Consider the following 20430-nt stretch of genomic DNA (forward strand, 5'->3'; position numbering starts at 1 on the left):
TTAAAAGACACACAATTTAAGCAAGTTACAATTAAACCAGTTTGTCATCGTTAAAAATTATCACTAATGATTTCCAGTATTATAGTGCTTTCATATATTTCATTTTTATCTTTGTAATAGTCCTATGAGGTAAGTAAGGTGAAAATTATCCTTTTCCAGAAAAGGAAATGAAGGCTCAAAGAGACTGAGTGTTTGGTCTGGATTATACCAGATTAGCAACTTTGTCATAAATGATACCCTTAGTGCCACTGTATCCTATCCCAAGTTCATTGTCACAATGTAAATCTTAAGACTGGCTTCCCATCTCATTCCACTGCAGTCAGGCATAGAATACAAGGCCCTGCACAGCCTGGGTCCTGTTTGATCAGGCCTCACCTTCCTCCTCTCCCTGCTTACCTTCCCACATTGGTCCCTTTGCTGTGCTTGGAATATATCAGAGATTTTCCTGCTTGAGGGCTTAACACTTAATATTCCCTCTGCCTGAAAAGGTTGCCCAAGCTAGTGGCATGGGAAGCTCCCTAACTTCAGCCCTTTACCCAAATATCACCTTCTCTGAAATTTCAACCCCACAACTCCAATAGTACGTTTCTTTCCCCTTCTCTGTGCGTGGAGATTTTTTGTTCATGACTTCATCCCTAACTATGTATAACAGTGCCTGGCACCTACAGAGCAGGCTCAGTAAGTCTTGGTTCAGTTAATGAGCCTCCAGCTATTTCAAACAGCCCTGCTCCTCACCAAACTGTCCAGAAAAAAAGATGTCCCAGTCACACAGCGGGGATGTGAAAGTCCAATCTGTGTGTCTTATTATTTATAAAAATTATCTTCTATGAAAATGCCTCCAATGAAGTAGTATCAAATAACAGTGTAACACTTCTAACTAAACTTTTGATAACCTTTCCTACCTAACATACTAAAGATGGCTCTGTTTTGGATTAATTTCCTGAGAAATTTACTAGAAATGTATTCACAAATTACATTTCCAAAGAATGTTAAACTAAAAAGATGTGACTAACAAGTGGATTTCTACATTTATTTGAAATGGTTCATGGATAAATAACCTATACTCTAAGAACAGGAAATCTAACACTCAGGTTCATGAAGGCCTGAAGACTTCATAAACCACAGTCATAAAACACACCTCTAAGTGATATAGAGGAATATGGACAGAAACACATTTATTATAATTAAACATTACCTTCTTTTATTTCTGCTCCACTCTGTGGCTTGAATTCATGAGTACTCTTATTCACACATCTGGAAGAGAAAACTCTTGAGACACACTAGAGAATAAAATGCTTGATCTAGGCTGGGCGCAGTAGCTCACGCCTGTAATCCCAGCACTTTGGGAGGCCGAGGCAGGTGGATCGCCTGAGGTCAGGAGTTCGAGACCAGCCTGGCCAATATGGTGAAACCCCCTTCTCTACTAGAAATACAAAAAAATTAGCCAGGTGTGCTGGTAGGCACCTGTAATCCCAGCTACTTGGGAGGCTGAGGCAGGAGAAATCACTTGAATCCGGGAGGTAGAGGTTGCAGTGAGCCAAGATCGCACCATTGCACTCCAGCCTGGGCAACAAGAGAGAGACTCCATCTCAAAAAAAAAGAAAAAAAAAAAAAGCTTGATCTATTAGAATTTTTAACTAACTCTCAAGAAATAATAGAAAGAAAAAAAAATCAGTCAATAATTACAAGCCTGTCAAAATACAGATGGAACCACTTAGGGTCTACAGTGTAAGTAAATAAAATGGTTTTTTTTTCCTTTGAGTTCCATTTCAGGAAAAGAATTTTCACAGAAAAGACCAGGTAGTAAACATTTGTGTGACACAGTGATTATAGGAATAAGAACCATCTCTATACGTGGTAAAGTCCTATGACTATTCAAATGATCCCATTCATTACAGAGGTTAAAGAGTTGAGCCCGGCTCCAGGCAGCTAACCAGAGTCAGGACATGGAGAAGCACTGGTGTGCCTCAGCTGTGCAGGACACCTTTGCTGTGATGAGCCAGCAGCCACAGTGCAATGTCCTCCAGCCTTTAAAAGTAATGGTTATCAAGAAAGAAAAAAATGATACACAAGCCATTTACATCAGTTTAAGTGCACTTGGGGTAGTGGATCTAATGTGTCTATTTAACATTGCTGGAGTTCCCTTAATAAACCCTGTTAAGGTATAAAGTAAAACATGCAAAGCATTTTTAATTTTACAAATCCCTATAAAAACGAGCTAAAAGAGAGTCGAAATGACTGGAGGTAATTAAAAAAGTAATATGACACTAATTATAATTTCTGAAATCTGGGAAAATCCCTCAAAATTGGGGTAAAAATTTCCAATGCAGAGGTACATTTTGAGAGACAGAATCATGTGTATTAATCCCAAACTGCTCTCTATGGGAAGACAGAAGGAATATGAGAATACATGTCAAGTAACTGTCTAGATAGTTACAATCTCTGCAGGTATTCAAAGCCAGTGAGCAAAGGCAATTTTAGCCTAAAAGCTGTATATTCTTCAGTTACCAAGTGACTGTTGACTTTCAGAGTATTGAAAATTTTTAATTCACAAACGTATAAAATAAAATAAATACTCTAAAAGAAGCATGGAATAAGTAAGCCTAAAGGATTGGGAGCAATATTTTGCCACTTGCTTTTTCAACAACATACCTATCTAAAAATAAAAGGCAGACATCATTCATCTTTTACATACTGTTCCTGATAATGCAGGTCATGTAGAGAAGGTGACAAGTGCCACTCACATCACTGTCATCTCTAGGACTACCTTCAGCTTACCCAGTATCTTTGCTGGCCACTGCAAACACGGAGTCTGTTACTCTCTGGGCTTTCAAAGGAACAGGAGGAGCAATGCTCTGGCTGGTGGCTGGGGACACCAAAGCTGCAGAAATAGCATTTGCCAAAGGATGAACAACAGGAGGTGCCTCTCTTGGGTTCTTTTCCATGTTCACTGGTGTCTGTTGATGGGTGACTGGAAGACATGGAGCTCTCAGTTCCTGCTGGGAGCCTACACTTGTCCCCATACATGCTGGATTAACCTTTCATGTTGAACAAACAAACAACAAAAACAAAACCATGAAGTCCAGAATACTACTAATCAGGCATTACAACTTCTCAAAGCATGGCATCTGTCTTCAGTAGATTCCTTTTTCCTTGACGTTTCCCCATACTCCTTCTTCAAGCATTCTGAAATGTACAGTCAACAACAAAAAGACCACTCTACAAAATGGATGCTTTGTAGCTTCTGAACCACAGACACCATTAGCAGCTCATAATTTCTAACCACTGAAATAACAAGTCTCTGTAGTTGTATCAGCATTTAAGTATTATCTTATTTCTCTTTACTTAATTTTGGGAAAAGGTCAACAAATCAGTGTTATCAAAAGCTCATTATGGTGTTCCTCCCATTAAAATACCCTTAGATTGGTATATGAGACAGGACTTGAAAACGGGAAAAAATAAATAAATAGAATACTTTTCGTAGCCATTTTCACTTTGAAGAATAGGAAACACAAATATAAATTGTAATAATAACTGCCACAAAAGCCTGTCTCACAACAGGAAGAATAATAAGCTCTAAATTTAAAATCTTTGCTTTGCTACTCACATCAATATAAGATTGTAATTGTATGCTTTAGTGTTACAAAGTTAGATGAGTTAATTTCTCACCATATAAAAGTATGCTTATAAATTGTTAAGAAAAACACCAGCCAGGCATGGGTGGCTGAAGCCTGTAACTTTTCAATCCCAGAACTTTGGGAGACCAAGGCTGGTGGTTTGCTTGAGCTCAGGAGTTTGAAATCAGGCTCAGCAACATGGCAAAACCCTGTCTCTACACAAAATACAAGAAATTAGCTGGACATGGAGGCAAGTGCCTATAGTCCCAGCTACTCAGGAAGCTGAGGCGGGAGGATCACTTGAGCCTGGGAGGAGGAGGCTGCAGTGAGCAGAGATTGCACCACTGCATTCCAGCCTGGATGACAGAGTGAGATCCTGTCTCAAACCACAAACAAACAAACACCACCAAATATCTAGGGCAAGAATAGTTATTTTACAGACTAATGGAAAAAAATACAAAAACCTCATCCTCCTTTGTCAGCAAACATGATAACCGACACCACTTTCTCACCTACCAAATTAGTAAAGATCATAAATAATCATAATATTCAATTCTGAAGAAATATTCTGAACAATACCAGAGATTTTCTCCACCAGATACCAAAACATGTAAGAAAGTTGGACGCCGAGGTAGATGGATCACAAGGTCAGGAGTTCAAGATCAGCCTGGCCAACACAGTGAAACCTCATCTTTATTAAAAATACAAAAAATTAGCCGGCCATGTTGGCCGGCGCCTGTAATCCCAGCTACTCGGGAGGCTGAGGCAGGAGAATTACTTGAACCCAGGAAGCAGAGGTTGCAGTGAGCAGAGATCGCACCACTGCACTCCAGCATGGGAAATAGTGGGAGACTCCGTTTCAAAAAAAAAAAGAAAGTTGTAGTAAATACACCTATTAAATGATCAAGTAGAGATCTACTGACTAAAACGAAGGTATAGATATTTTAGAATTGGATCTTGTATACATGAAAATTTAGTACATGGTAAAGATATTTTAAATCAATGGGGAAAGGCTGAGCAGATCAATAAATGATTTAGAGACAACAGGCAATCCACTTGGAAATTATAACCTGATGCTATTCATATAGAGAAGTAAGTTTGAAAAAGGCAGGCTTCTAGTTAAAGACAGTGGCTTGATATACTCCAAAAATCTCACCAAAATGACAGTGAAGGAATTCTACACTTAACATAGCTGTTGAAGGCGGCTAGGAGCGGTATGTCCCTAATTGCTAAACAAGTTCAGAAATCTACACCTGAGAATGGAAGTGAAGGTGGAGCTGAAGATAGGAACATTGTAAAAGTCTGTTTAAAAAGCAGATGCTGGCCGGGCACGGTGGCTCAAGCCTGTAATCCCAGCACTTTGGGAGGCCAAGGTGGGGAAATCACGAGGTCAGGAGATCGAGATCATCCTGGCGAACACGGTGAAACCCCGTCCCTACTAAAAATACAAAAAAAAAAATAGCTGGGAGTGGTGGTAGGTGCCTGTAGTCCCAGCTACTCGGGAGGCTGAGGCAGAAGAATGGTGTGAACCCGAGAGGCAGAGCTTGCAGTGAGACGAGACTGCACCAGTGCACTCCAGCCTGGGCGACAGAGCAAGACTCCGTCTCAAAAAAAAAAAAAAAAGAATTTAATAAGATGGCCATGAAAATTAAGGCAATCTCAAAGAAAATTAGGGGGAAAAAAGGACAAAGATAGAAAAAATGGTGAAATTTAAGAAAATTAAGAAAATTAAATGACCAGTCCAGGATAGCCTAACAGAGAGTATGAGGAAAAAATATCCACTTCTAAAAATACATATTAAGAAAATTCCCCAGAGTTGCAAAACTAGAACATTTAAGCACTAAGTATAATGGATGAAAAGATAAATATGTCACAATACAGCGGGGAAAAATGATCCTACACCCCTCCAGAGAAAAACAAATGTCATCTCAAAGAACCAAGAATGAGAAGGACTCAGGGTTTTTCCACCCCAATAGCGCAAGCCAAAAAACAATGAAGGAGTGTCTTTAAAAACTCTTGAGTGAATGTGATTTCCTTCCTAGAACACTGTGTCCAACCAAATTAGCAGCCAAGTATGAGGGTAGAATAAAGATGCTTTTAGACATGCAAGAGACCTCAAAAACTAACCCCTCAAACATGCTGCTGTTGCTTCTTCTTTTTTTTTGTTTGTTTTTTAAATAAGCTACTGGAGAATGTGTGCCTTCAAAATGAGGACATTAAGGAGAAATAAAGACACGGGAACCAGGGATATACCACAGGAAAGGAGCCAGGAAGAACAATTTATTAATAATTTCTTACAACTATCCAGGGAAAATATAAATTATACAAAAAAAGAAACACAAATAAATCAGAAAAAAATGAAATGACTCAATAGAAAAATGGACAAAGCCATCCAGTCAATGTAAAGGAAAAAAGTTAAACAGCCACTAAATGTATCCCAAAAAATGTCCAAATCCACCTATAATTAAAGAAACTACATCAGGTGCTCGAAAAGATTTAGTATAGTTAATGTTAGCCAAATGTGTACAAGAAATAAGTCCTTTTACACACTATTAATGTGAGTGCACAATCCCAAGTTTATAGAGGGCAGACTGACAGCATTTTAGGTACATACACTTGAAAGGCAGCATGACTTCTAATAGTTTCTACATGATACACTCCCTTTTATAAGGTATGACAGAAGACTATGCTGTAAGTAGAATTAGCTAGGTATCTATGCAATAGTAGTGAAAGGTCTATCAGAGGTGTTAGGTAGAAGAAGCAGAAAATAAGTCTTATTTATGTAGAACGTTCTATTGTATTCATATTTATGTGTTTTCATACACAGTAAGTCTGGAAAAATACAAACTACAGCAGTTAGCAATAAAGGAGAACATTCAGACCAGATGTGGTGGCTTACACCTTTAATCACAACACTGGGAGGCTGAGGCAAGAGGATCGCTTGAGCCCAGGAGTTTGGCACCAGGCTGGGCAACATGGCGAGACCCCATCTCTATAAAAAATAAAATAAAAAATTAGGTGAGTGTGGTGGTACATGCATGTGGTCGCAGCTACTAAGGAGGATACAATGAACAGTTATCATACCACTGCACTCTAGCATGGGTGACAGCGCAAGACCCTGGTCTAAAAATTAAAAAAAAAAAAAAAAAAAAAACGAAAAAGGAGAATGTTTGTGTGTGTGTGTGTATATATAAATGCATACATACACACAAACATATATACAAATGAATGTTCTCCTTCATATACACATACATACACACATTTCATGTGCTATTTTAAAAACCCATCATATAGTCACATATTTTTATACTTTCCAAATATGTAAGAAAATAAAGTATTTTATCTTCATGGTATCCTATGTCATAGACAGACATATACTATGAAAGATTAAGCAACCATTATACAGCTTAAATGAGTTTATTTCCAATCTCCTTCATTCATTTCTAATTTTAGGAAAATATATGTGGCTCTAACACACTCATCACTTACCTCCTTTTCCAAGATGAAATAATGGCAAACAAAAAACATATCTAAATGATAAATTATTGAGCGTACTATACTCCAATATTCATTACACAATAGTCACTGTACAAAAACCAGAAAAAGGTCTATATATAAATACATGAATGTATAGACATGTACACATACACACAAACATGTAAAACATACTACCATTCTGTTCTATAACTTTCTACTCTCACTCTACTTTTTGAACTTCTGTGTCAAATTATTTTAGACTTTCAGAAAGTTACTAGCTAAATTAACATCAGAATTAACTCTAAAACAGCACATAGAAAGGAACAGATCAAACTGCCATTCCTGCTGCTGGGTACAGGACATGTCATGAAGAGCACAACATACCTCGGACCTTTCCTGGGAAGCGGGCAGCTCCTCATGGGATGTCTCCACCACCTGATGTAACTTCTTATGAAGTTCATCCATTTTCTGTTTTAATAGCTGTTCTTCAAAAGCATTTGCTTCTTTCCTTTTCATATAATGTCTGTCTTCATTTACTTTAGGAAAGATAAAAATGGTTTGCATGCAAAATTTAAATCCAGCTCATCATAGGAATACATGCAAAATGAGGAAAGGGTTATATTTTAGGGGACCGATTTTTTTGTCTTTCTCATATTTGGTTTTAGAAGCGAAACTTGTATTACCTTTTAATTTTTACCTGCCCACAGCTTGGCTGCTATATGTTCAGGGCATGTAAATTACTAAAAAAAAAAAATTACATGCTGATCAAAAATAATAATAATAGCACAGTATAATAGTAAAGATTTTTTTAACCATCATATACATGATTGTTCTTGTAAACAATCATGATTGCCAAATCATTTTAAAGTAAGTTTTTATTTGTTTTTAAAAGATAAAAATTTCTAGAGACTTTCTAAGTAGAAGTGAAGTGCACTAACTGATCAGGGCTTCAAGCATGCTGTGGTCAGTCCCATTTCCAACAACTGGTTAACACAGCCATGCCACAGACAAGTCAAAGAATCTGGCTTAAGACTTTGGTCATGGCATGTGAAAGAAAAATGCATCTATGCCCAGCACAAAATGAGTCCTCTGTGTTAACTGACTTGTCTTCTCTGTTGTCAACTGAGTATGAAAAGTAATGAACAAAAAAGGAAGGCCCAGAATGGCTACAGCCCAAATAACTTAGATGGTATAGAAGTTCTGAGTGGAATCAAGATTCAAATAACTGACCTAGGGGTTTAGAATTACTATATACAGATAATGCTGAAAAATTTTAAAATATTTATTTCACTAAAGCTAAGATGACAGTGGTATGGAGATCTAATTTAGCACTCTTTCAACCATGAGTTTGTTGCCAAGACATCAATTTAGTCCTTGGACTTGGTTAAGCAATTTCCAATTCAGAAAAAAGAAGTGCAGCTCGCTGCCAGCGTAGTACTCTCGAGGCAAACACAAAATGGGTTAAGAATGATTTCGGGCTTCTGATGGGATGAGATGAAGACTTTTGCAGTCTTTCAACATAGTCAATTATTCTATAAAAAAGTAATTACTCAGAGATGAGGATTTTTTTAGGTGACATAAGAATAACTCAAAATACAAGATTGCAAGTACCCCATTGCTCATGCTTTCTCCGTTGATTGTATTTCTGGGCTCTCAGTTCTTCAAAGGAAAATTCTGATTCCCCACGAATAAGCTTCTCCTTGCAATACATAACAACCTGCTCAACATCAGCTTTGGATGCCAAAGATGAGTGCACAGAATATTCTGATTTAGAAATCATGATCACTCTTTGTTCCCTATAAGGGGGAAAAATACATTATTTACCACAATGTACCGAAGAGCACTTAAAGGAAACTAATAATAGATTAATGCACTGATTATACTTGCATATTTGACTCTTTATCACAAGCTGAAGATATCACTCCAGAAAGCTCTGAACCCTAAAAAACGAAAAACCAACATCAGTATTCACTTATCTGAGAAGAAAGCGTCACCCAAATTACTTCAGAAAACAATATGAAAATGCTTGAGGGGAAGAGGGACCTTAATCCCAAGATGTACGTAATTTTAAATTATGATTAATATCAAAAGATTTAGTTTGTATCAACAACCTCACAATAACTACTGCAACTTAATCTAATCAAAGAAAGACTTTTTTGTTTGTTTTTTAATAAAGTCCTACTCAGCAGTAGAGAAGAACCATAGTTTATTTCCCTTCAATTCATAATCTAGGAGCTAGACGATAGTGTCTGAACATTATGCGACTGACATTCCCAACTGCGGTGTTAAATTTTGTTTTTTAATTAAAGTTTTCCTCAGGTACTACTCTGCCCTTAAGAGTTCTCAAATTCATTCACTAAACAAATATTTACCAGACACTTCCATGTCACACTCTGAGGTAGGTCTGGGAACTGTGACTGCAATCAAGACCCATCTCTACTGTCTAGAGCTTAGACAGGGCAACAGGAGGTCAGGAGGCTGGCAAGCAAGTATAGGATGTAAAATGTAAATTGGGACAAGCTGCACTACCTGTCAAAGCTAGGAATGCATATTCAACTTCTAAGAATGTGTTACATTAATAAAACCTGTACATACACCCTAAGAACAGAGGCGTTTCCATTGGCTTTTGCTTCAAGGAGGTCCTTGATGAACTTTGAAAGAAAGTTGTACTGTGGAGGGTAACATGGGAAATATAGTTGGGAAACATGAGGCTGAGGGAAGAAGAGACTTGAGCATTTTCCCATGTTGACACGCCATGGAGGCAGAAGAGATCTCCACAGGGCAAAAATCTTGATGAGGATAAGGACAAGCACAGATAGAAGGCCACCTTTTCTCACAGGGAAGGATGCAGTTACATTTATTGGTTGGTGGCAGAAAACTGACAGATGTCACTTGATGGCATCTGCTTTCTGTTGAGATAGTATTTTTGAAGTTCCTGAGACAGAGGCTAGAGGTAGCAAGGTCCCAAGTTTGAAGAGACTGAAAAGAAGTCTAAAATCACTATCTTTTGGCACTAAAGAGTGAACCTAGAAACATAAGAGATACACAAAACATAAAAGAGTGAATTGGACACTGGAAGCATGTCCCAGTGCCTGGAAGTATGAGACCTCCCTGTTACTTGAGGTAACAGGCACCAACCTTTGAGGCTCTGAGTTTTGAAAGCCAGGCTCAGGAGCCCCCAGATGGGTGCAATCCCAGGTAGGGATTTCCAGAGCCTATGCAGAGGCCAGCAGAACAGAGGGAAGGACACTCATTGGTAAGGGAAAAGTTGGTGGGGAGAGTAAAGACAGGAGGCTATGTGGTGAGGGCCCCTGGGTTAAACAACAAATTGTATTTGAGGTGAGTTGTCGGGGAGAATAACAGGCCCAGGAAGTTGCCACAGGAGCAGGTGGCTGACATGGAGGTTAAAGCCATGAAAGATCAAAGAAATGAGATGTCAAAGTGGATGTAGAAGGCAGCCAGGCTGGCCATTCAATACCATTCCCAGTTTCCACACAAGCTACAAATGTCATTATTACCTGATTCTTAGAAATGCAGGCCATGTTATTTCCTGGATTTGATTTTGATGTTATCATTTGGTTTAAAACCTGAGCATTATGCAGAGGTTCTGAGGTTCTAGCTAAGAGGGAAAAGAGAATAAAGTAAGGAGAAATTAAGGGTAAAACCATATTAAGTAAAATTATCACACATAATAAATTCCCCTGATCCTTCCAGTAGGAATCATAAGAAGTAAATCAACTCATTTACACCGTCTCAGAAATTGCAACTAAAACGTTTTTAAAATAAGTATTATACAATTTTCTGACCAATTCAAAATGCCAGGAAGTCCCGAAAAGAAATGTAAAACCTAACTAGTAATTTTAAACAACCAGATAGGATAGGCAATGCTTATTGCTGAAATGTGATATTTAGTTCTAAGAAAAAGAAATGGCTGTATTTCTTTAAAAGTTGCATTAAACACATTTGATTCCATTACAAATAGATGGAGTCCAGATTAAGTATTTTGGTCAATTTTGAATTAAAAAAAAAAATCCTAGAAATACAGTGAAATTATCAAGCTTTTCTTGCAGGTTTGCTCTTTTAAAATGCTAAGACAAAGCCCCTGCTCTCTGGGGCTATTTAGTGGGACTATGATGATCAGAATGCTTTCTCTGTTACCTCAGAGTACAGTTTGGTTTTCATTAAAAATTGGATGGGTTTTCTTTTTTCTTCCTTTTTTTTTTCGTGGAGATGGAGTCTCACTTTGTCGCCCAGGCTGGAATACAGTGGCATGATCTCGGCTCACTGCAACCTCTGCCTCCTGGGCTCAAGCAATTCTCCTGTCTCAGCCTCCTGAGTAGCCAGCACTACAGACGCCTACCACCACACTCGGCTAATTTTTGTATTTAGTAGAGACGGGATTTCACCACGTTGGCCAGGTTGGTCTCAAACTCCTGACCTCAGGTGATGCACCCGTCTTGGCCTCCCAAAGTCCTGAGATCACAGGTCTGAGCCACCACGCCCAGCCAGGTTTGTTTTTTAAAGAAAAGAAAATACTAGTACAAATCCAAGGCTAAATGGACAACAACAGGCATTTTAGACAGCCTGATTTTACCTTGAGCTGGCAAATGGGTTTCAGTGCGGCGTGTCTGAAATAACCTAAATGATAGCAGAAAAGACATCAATATAGATTATAAAACAATACACAGCTGTTAGAGTGAAAACTAAATACCATAGACAACTTATTATAAGCTAGTAAAGTCTGATGTCAAGAGAGAATGTACAGTTAAATTTTAGAGTTGCTTTGAAATTAAAAAATAAAATTCTGGAAATATTTTTATATCCAATACATTATCTGTATTACAAAAATTCCTCCTTTTGCCTAGTTTATGTTAGTATTTCTCAAATTCATATAAAAATGCACCCTCTTTCTCCATGTGTCAAGTCTGCAAATGTTCTAACAAGGATGTTTGAACTCCTACTTTAGATACTTTATACATTTGGAACATAATGAATACATTTGGAAGAAAGAAGTGAAAGTACAAAAGTACTTAGATTACTGCTTCAAAAGGCAGACATGTCATTGTTCACGCTCTGTGAGAAGTTCTCAAATATGTCATTTCATGGCATATTTCATTTTCAACTCTATCTGTCGAGTAATGTGCAATTCCCACGCCTGACATTTCTGAGCGATGCGAGCCAAAGTGCACGCTATAAAGCAACCAAGTGGTAAGCCTTGTTGGCTCTTTAGTCAAACAAACCAATGGTTAAGAAGCCATTTTACATGATGAGGAAAGACTGAAAATTACGTGATATTAAATAATTATTATTAGTCTTCTTAGGTATGATTATGGAATAAGGCTCTGTAAGAAATAAGACTTTAGAGATGTTTACAATAGGGTTTGGAGAAAAATATTTTGCTGTTATGGATCAGCTTTAAAATTCCTCAGCATTGAGAAACATGAAATGTTAATTATTAAAAGCTGGTGATAGATAAATGAAAGTTTATTATACTAATTTTTTCTTTTTTGTGTGTTTGAAAAATCTCATAATGACATCTTAAAAAGGCATGAGTAATACAGAAAAATTGAAAAGATGAGTATATTAATGGCTGGCAAGGGGTGCAGTAGATAATGGATCTCAAATTCTACTAATGAGAGAAGAGTAAACAATTGGTGTAACCTTCAAGTAGGTAGTTTGGTTACATGCACCACAAGTGTAAAAACTCTTCATACACCCTTTGACTCAACAGTTTCAATTCTGAGAATCTAAGAGAAAAAACTAAGTAAAAATAGGAAATATACTAAAAAATACTTTTATGATGAAGGAAAAAGACGTTGACACAAAGCTGTATATGTACATAAAGCATGCATGCAATCCTGTAACAAAGAAAAAAAGTGCCAAGGAAAATGCCAAAAGGTTTTCTTTCATTTTCTATATTTTCACAATTCCCTAAGTGACATATGTTTGATCACAGAAAAAGTTTTTAAAATGTGAACAATGTTATTCATTAAGAAATATATTCATCACAGTCCAGGCGCAGTGGTTCACATCTGTAATCCCAGCACTTTGAGAGGCCGAGTAAGGCAGGAAGATCACTTGAGGTCAGGAGTTCAAGACCAGCCTGGCCAACATGGCGAAACCTCGTCTCTACTAAAAATACAAAAATTAGCTGGGCATGGTGGCATGTCCCTGTAGTCCCAGCTACTCAAGAGGCTGAGGCAGGAGAATCTCCTGAGGCCGGAAGTGGGAGGTTGCAGTGAGCTGAGATCACACCACTGCACTCCAGCCCGGGCAACAGAGTGAGACTCTATCTCCAAAAAAAAAAGGTATTTATCATAGTGCCATTTATAAAAACCAAAATGTAAAGAACTTCAGTGTGGTTGGATTATGACACAACACTGTGACAGATTTCACAACTACTACAGAAGTAGTTTAAAAGTTCATAATTTCTTTGTATGTATAACCAGACATACAATATGACTTGTTGTTAAAATATATAAACACAAAGATACCCACACAGGCACAGGAAAAGATACTAGAAGGAAATGTGCCAGTTATTGTTAACAGTAATATTTCTGAGCAGTTTTTTTCTTTACACTATCCTATATTATCCACATTTTCCGAAACTAGAAGGATTTCCCTGTACAAATTGCTAACGATACAATTTTTAACAGCAAACACTACTTTTCAAAGTCAGATTCATCACGGTGAGTTTGACTTTGTAAGTACCTGTACTGTTGCTGCAGGAGCTCTCTGGGTTCAGCCTGGTTTTGAATTCCTCTCTGAAGGACAGTACTGGCGTGCTGCAGCTCTCCTTGGGCTTCCAGATGCCCTGCCCAGGTTATGTACAGAAGGGATGACAGGGTTCCAATCCCACGGTTGTACAGAAACTCAAAAAACTGATGGAGGTCACTGTTGTACTCAGCCTACGGGAACCCAAAACAAAAAGACATAAGAATAATGGAACTGCGAGTCTATGTCTGGTGAGGTAGTTAGCCAGCTAAGCTGGGAGCCCCTAGGTAGCTTCAGATGGCAGCTGTTCACCAGCAAAACCAAGGCAGGTTTAGAGGGTTGGACTTTTCAGCCCTACCGCTGAACCTCCAGGGAGGGAAGAGGGACTGAAGTTTAAGCCGATCACCAATGGCCAATGATTTAATCAATCACATCTGTGTAAGGCACCTCCATAAAAACCCAAAAGGATAGAGCTTAGACAAGCTTCTGGAGAGCTAAATACATGGAGGTTCCTGGAGGGTGTCACACCTGGAAAGGGCAAGGAAGCTCCACACACCTTCCCCAATACCTTGCCCTAAACATCTCTTCATCTGGCATTCATCAGTATTCTTAGTAATATCCTTTATAATAAAACATTAACTGAAAGTGTTTCCCTGAGTTCTGTGAGCCACTCTAGCAAATTCATCAAACCCAGGCCCAGGGAAGGGTTGTGGGAACTCTGCTTTATAGCCAGTCAGTCAGAAGCACAAGTAAAACAACCTGTGGCTTACAACTGGCATTAGAAGTGAGAGGCAGTCTTGTGGAACAGAACCGTTAACCTATGGAATCTGAAGGTATTTTCACGTAGTGCTGGAATTGAATTGGAGACACAACTACAGAGTTGACTAACTGGTTGCTGGTAGAGAGAAGTCTGCACATAATTTTTTTTCTTGGTGGGGGGACAGAGTCTCACTCTGTCACCCTGGCTGGAGTGAAGTGGCGTGATCTCAGCTCACTGCAACCTCCACCTCCCAGGCTCAAGCAATTCTCCTGCCTCAGCCTGCCGAGTAGCTGGGATTACAAGTGCCTGCCACCATGTCCAGTTAATTTTTGTATTTTTAGTAGAGACAGGATTTCACCATGTTGGCCAGGCTGGTCTCGAATTCCTGAACTCAAGTGATCCACCTGCCTTGGCCTCCCAAAGTGCTGGAATTACAGGCGTGAGCCACTGTGCCCAGCCCCTACATACTTTTTAATCACTAGTGGCACTGAAGTCTGTTGAATCAGAGAATAAACAGTCTTTCCTCTCTATATCTTCAGAACTAGAAACAAGGAATTAAAAGTCTAAAATGATCTTACAATCTAAGTTTAAAAAGCAAAAGTACAACATGATTATAGATTTGATTATACATCTTAAGTATACTTACAAATTTTAAACAATAATTGATGAATCTTGGGTCATTGTGGTATTTCTTCTTATCTAAAAATTCCTTCATTAAATGTTCTAGTAAAGTTATCAAGTATTCTTTATTCTCAGGAAAATTCTCTTCTACCCACTGTATGTATCTAGAAAAATATGGATAATGTTAATTTTCCATGGGGCAGCCTATAGTCTGTTTAGGGGAAATAAAATAACTAAATGCTAACCTTTCCCATTCACCAAGGGGGTCATTGCCCTTGTAGCTCTGCATGTGGACTTCAAGTATCCTAGAAGAGAGAAAGGTATGCACATGGGATATTAGGGATAATGTCTAAAAGCAAAAGATAGACTTCATTTTACATATACCATTTATATGCATTACAATGAAAATCTTAAATATCAATCCACATAGTATTTAAAATTTTAAGAAGCATTCGCTCAGACATAGAAAACTCAGAAGCAGCCGGTGTTTTTCCAGAAGTCCCAGCTCTAACCCCGAGTGTCCTTCTCCTCTCACAGAACCCCAATGTCACTACCACCATGAGGGGCAGTGTCCAGAAGTGTGTTCCTCCTCCTAACAAGAGGATCCAAGCATAGCACTGTCTCAGATCCCTGTCCTTCCAGTGGGATACAGGCATGGCACTGACTCAGACCCCTGCCCTTCCAGTGGGATCCAGGCATGGCACTGACTCAGACCCCTGCCCTTCCAGTGGGATCCAGGCATGGGACTCAGACCCCTGCCCTTCCAGTGGGATCCAGGCATGGCACTGACTCAGACCCCTGCCCTTCCAGTGGGATCCAGGCATGGCACTGACTCAGACCCCTGCCCTTCCAGTGGGATCCAGGCATGGCACTGACTCAGACCCCTGCCTCTGCTTCCCAGGAGCATGGCTGAGACATGGCTGGAACAAGAGTCAAAGAGGACTTGTAAATGGGTGTGAGGCAGCCCAGAGTACCACAAAGTAGAGTTCCCAGACAGTTTGTTTTCATGGCTTCAAAGTAACGAAGTCCCTGAGGAACAGCAGATGATAGCAGTGCTCAGAAATCAGCCACAGAGCTCCCAGAGAACTCTGCGTCCCCCACTTCCACATACTTAACCACAGCTGAAAAAAATCAGTCAGGCAGAGCAAAATTCCCCTTGGGAATTCAGATGCTAGAGGGACGAAACAAACAAAAAGAAACATGCAAAGTAATGTCAGGTTACACTAAGTACTTAGAAGAACAAACAAAATAAAATATAACAGGAGAAAGGGTGAGAATATGATAAGAGTTACTAGTTTTAGACAGGGTGGTCAGGGAAGTCCCGCCTCTCAGAGGTGGTGACATGTGATCAGTGCCAGACAGCCATGTAGCTATCTGAGGGGGAAATGGTCAAGGCCGAGAGAACTTCAGGAACACAAAGAAAGCCAGTGTGGTTTAAGTGTGATGAGCAGGAAAATGCAGGGGTGACAAGACCTAATTTGCATTTTAACGTACCTCTGTATGAAGGAGGTAGAGGTGAGAACAGAAGTGGGAAACCAGTCAGTAAGACTCCTAGGTTTTCTATCTGAGACATTATATGATTTTTTTTTAAAAGATGTAAAAAGCAATATGTATTTTTATTTTTATTTTTTTAGAGATGGAATCTTGCTCTGTTGCCCATGCTGGAGTGCAACGGTGTAATCATGGCTCACTGTAACCTCAAACTCTTGTGTTCAAGTGATCCTCCTGCCTCAGCCTCCTGAGTAGCTGAGGCTACAGGCACATGCCACCATGTTGACTAATTTTTTATTTTATTTTTTGCAGAGATGAGGTATCACTATATTTCGCAGGCTGCTGTTGAACTCCTGGCCTCAAGCGACTCTCTCACCTTAGTCTCCCAAAGTGTTGGAATTACAGGCATGAGCCACCACGTCCTGCCTAAAAAGCAATATTTACTTCTAGCTATCACCTTGGTATATAAATGAAATCAATGTTTCTTATGACTCAAAATCCAGAAGCCACAAAAGAAAAGCTAAATAAAGACAACTATATATAAATAAAACTTCCGCATGGCAAATAACCAAAACAAACAAAAAAACTACAAAATAGAGTCAAAAGAGAAATGATAAACTGGAAAAACAATGAGCTTTTAGAAGCTGAAAAAAAAAAGTTATTAACCCATTTTTTTTTTTTAACGAGCAAAGGGCATAAGAAATTATTTCACAGAAAAACATATATGGCTCACAAACATGAAAAATGTTCAACCTGTCAAAACAGAAATTCACTTCACTGAGACACAATTTTTCACTCATCAGATTGGCAAAAATAAAAAACATGACAAGACTGTGTAGGTGCAGCAATGGGAAGCAGGCTCTCTGTCACATCTTGCTTGTAGGTGGGCATGTGCTCAATTCCTGCCAAGGGAATTATCTACCAAAACTGGACTGATTTGCTTCTGATCCAGCAAACCACTTCTGCAGATTTGGAAGACACATACACATGTGTATCCGCAAAATGTTTTGTACAAGATTTTTCACTGTGCCACCATTTGAAACAGACTGTCAACAATCTGTGTCTATCAATAGTTGACTGCTTAGATCAATTATGGTACATGAAATATTACACGGTTGTAAAAAAAGAATAAGAAAGAACTTTATGTATTGGTAGAGATCGCCAGGGATATTGTTAGGCAAAAGAGCAGTGTATATACTGTTATATTTTGTGTGTGGTAAAGGCAAAAAATGTATACAAACATGCAGACATTTAATATATTATAATAATGTAACTATTTATATTTCCAAAAAGAAACTAGAAAAACGGTTACATGTGACAGAGTAGGAGAGTAGACAGGTACAGGAGTTCTTGGTAAATACTGTTCTAAATCTTCTTTTAGTCATATAAACGTATTGCTTATTTTTAAAATTGAAAAAAATAAATTCTGAATTTTAAATGTCTCTCATGCTTTATAGCAGAGGGACAAATCCCTATTTCAGAACCTTTCTTCCAAAATATGTCTAGTAGGCCCGCCCAAGGTAAACATTTCATGTTCTAAAACCAACCACATTTCTCTAGTAAAATGACCTGAATACCCTGTAATAGTAAAACATCCAGTTCATTAAAGCAAATTCATCTTTAGTAAGTCAAAATAGGACCAGGAATATCTGCTTTCCATTTAAAAAAAGGAGCGGGGGACTTCTGGGGCGGGCGCGGTGGCTCAAGCCTGTAATCCCAGCACTTTGGGAGGCCGAGACGGGCGGATCACGAGGTCAGGAGATCGAGACCATCCTGGCTAACACGGTGAAACCCCGTCTCTACTAAAAATACAAAAACTAGCCAGGCGAGGTGGCGGGCGCCTGTAGTCCCAGCTACTCGGGGGGCTGAGGCAGGAGAATGGCGTAAACCCGGGAGGCGGAGCTTGCAGTGAGCTGAGATCAGGCCACTGCACTCCAGTCTGGTCGACAGAGCGAGACTCTGCCTCAAAAAAAAAAGGGGGCGGGGGACTTCTGAAAGAAAATAATTTGCCGGCTAGGTTGAAGGCTACAGAAAACGTCTTAGAGCAAATGGATTTTTGTTTTGACTATATTTAACAATCTCGGTCTTCTGATCCCAAGGAACTGATAAAACGGACCAGTTTTACTTCCTGCACCTATGACTTAATCGTTTTAAATGCCTTTAAGTCACATTCTGGGTAAATCATCTAAGTCATAAAACAAAGGCGTGGGAACTTCAAAAGTTAGTGATGTTGGCGGGTTGGCACACATCACTCAATAATAACCAAAGTTTTTTTTTTTTTTTTTCAATTTTTTTTTCTTAAAGTACCCTGTATTCAAAGACTTTTAAAAAACAGCAGTGAGATTATGGATGGAAGAGCAACTTTAAATTCGTTCCCTACTGTAGTCGAATTGTTAAATACGTGATTTTGAAAATGTATCATAAAATCTAAATACAAGGTTCAGGATTTTTCTCAGGTTGAACTGTCAGGAGGGGATTCCTTGCAAAGAATAAACGCGAGCTCTGAGGACCTAACGAATTATCCAGATTCCTCCAAACGGCCTATGTGGCGCGGATGGGCGGACAAGCTCCGGGCCTCAGCGGAATTCAAGGTGCCGGAGCCCTCCCCGGCTCTCAAGCAGCCCACGGCCTTGCTGGGTGGGACACATTCCAAACCCAGGAAGGGGGAGGAGAGGGCAAAAGAAGGCAGATCTGGGGCAGGCCAGGCCCGAACCCCAGCCGCCCCAATCCCCTGGGCTTCCCCACCTCACCAGACGGACACTTACTGAAGGACATTTTCCGGGGTGTCCATGGCCAGAGGACGCTGGCCGGTAGCGGCCAAATTTCAGCCACAAACCCGGAGCCAAGCCGCCGATTCGAATACCCCGCGCAGCCGCAGTCGGCTCGCCGAACGTTTTAGGGCGCCTGCCCATTGGTGGCGGCGGCAGAAGGCTGGCCAATCGCCGGGGCCGTTGCTCGGCGATCAAGTCCTGCCTCCCTCCCTTGGGCCAGTAGCTTCTCCCATTTCCCGTGGTTTTCGGTTGAACCGAAACCTGGCAGTTGCTGAGCGAGCATCGGGTGTCTGGGATGCGGCGCGGCGAGGGGGAGCTGGCTTGGCTCGGGCGTAGGGAATTGGCTTTTTTGTTTTAGCTATCCAGGTTGTAACTGGTCTACATAATTACACGATTAAACCATCATTGTAGGAAAGGCTTTGCAAGAGAAAAATGTCTTAACTGGAATTCTTTGAGAAAGAAAAACCGTGCCTCAGTCCTTGGGTCCTGAGAGTCGTGTTTCTTCTCCCCTTCACTTAAATATGTAAATCAGAATCATTATGTCTGGTTCGTGGAACGGAAGAAAAAAATCCGTGTGCAGGGTCGAGACTGTCGTGGCGTAATCCGCAGCACCTGGGAGGCAGGAGGGGAGAAAAAACTGGACCTGCTGCCGGGGACCCCTCCCGCTTTCTGGCAGTTTTCTATCAGCGTCCTCGGCTGTGAGAAAATATCCCAGATGCTGAAATCAACAGTCTTAGCCCAGAATCTCAAATGCCATGGCAAAGAGGAAGGGACGACGACGGCCTGTGGAAAAACCTGAGGAGTTTTTGGCTCACCGACTTCATGTAGAGGGGACGTGGGCAGGGCAGGGGCGTTCTAGAGTCGGCTGCAGAATCATACGAGGCACTGGAAAGCGATGGGTTAGTGTCCTTGGAGTAGACCCCTGGGCTTTATTTAACTGATCTGAAAGGCTGGGCCCTGAGCCACACAGGGGACCTGT

General features: G+C 40.0%; 1 protein-coding gene across 3 annotated transcripts in view; it reads right to left on the reverse strand.

Moving 5' to 3' along the window:
- The window catches only part of BUB1 (BUB1 mitotic checkpoint serine/threonine kinase), a 41796-nt gene extending 22206 nt beyond the window's left edge, over positions 1–19590 (reverse strand). For 2 of the 3 annotated variants that reach the window (XM_011959495.1, XM_011959493.1), the window contains exons 1-11: positions 19446–19590; positions 15435–15494; positions 15215–15353; positions 13806–14002; positions 11689–11732; positions 10613–10713; positions 8982–9034; positions 8706–8890; positions 7479–7630; positions 2779–3038; positions 1196–1254 (exon numbers count right to left, since the gene is read on the reverse strand). In XM_011959495.1, the coding sequence (XP_011814885.1) occupies positions 1196–1254; positions 2779–3038; positions 7479–7630; positions 8706–8890; positions 8982–9034; positions 10613–10713; positions 11689–11732; positions 13806–14002; positions 15215–15353; positions 15435–15494; positions 19446–19471 (1276 nt within the window). In that variant the 5' untranslated portion in view covers positions 19472–19590. The remainder of the gene's footprint in view (positions 1–1195; positions 1255–2778; positions 3039–7478; positions 7631–8705; positions 8891–8981; positions 9035–10612; positions 10714–11688; positions 11733–13805; positions 14003–15214; positions 15354–15434; positions 15495–19445) is intronic. The other variant, XM_011959494.1, reaches the window with a different exon arrangement.
- Positions 19591–20430: the final 840 nt, after the last annotated feature.

This window comes from Colobus angolensis, unplaced genomic scaffold, assembly GCF_000951035.1.
Source record: "Colobus angolensis palliatus isolate OR3802 unplaced genomic scaffold, Cang.pa_1.0 Scaffold498, whole genome shotgun sequence".
Lineage (NCBI taxonomy): Eukaryota > Metazoa > Chordata > Mammalia > Primates > Cercopithecidae > Colobus > Colobus angolensis.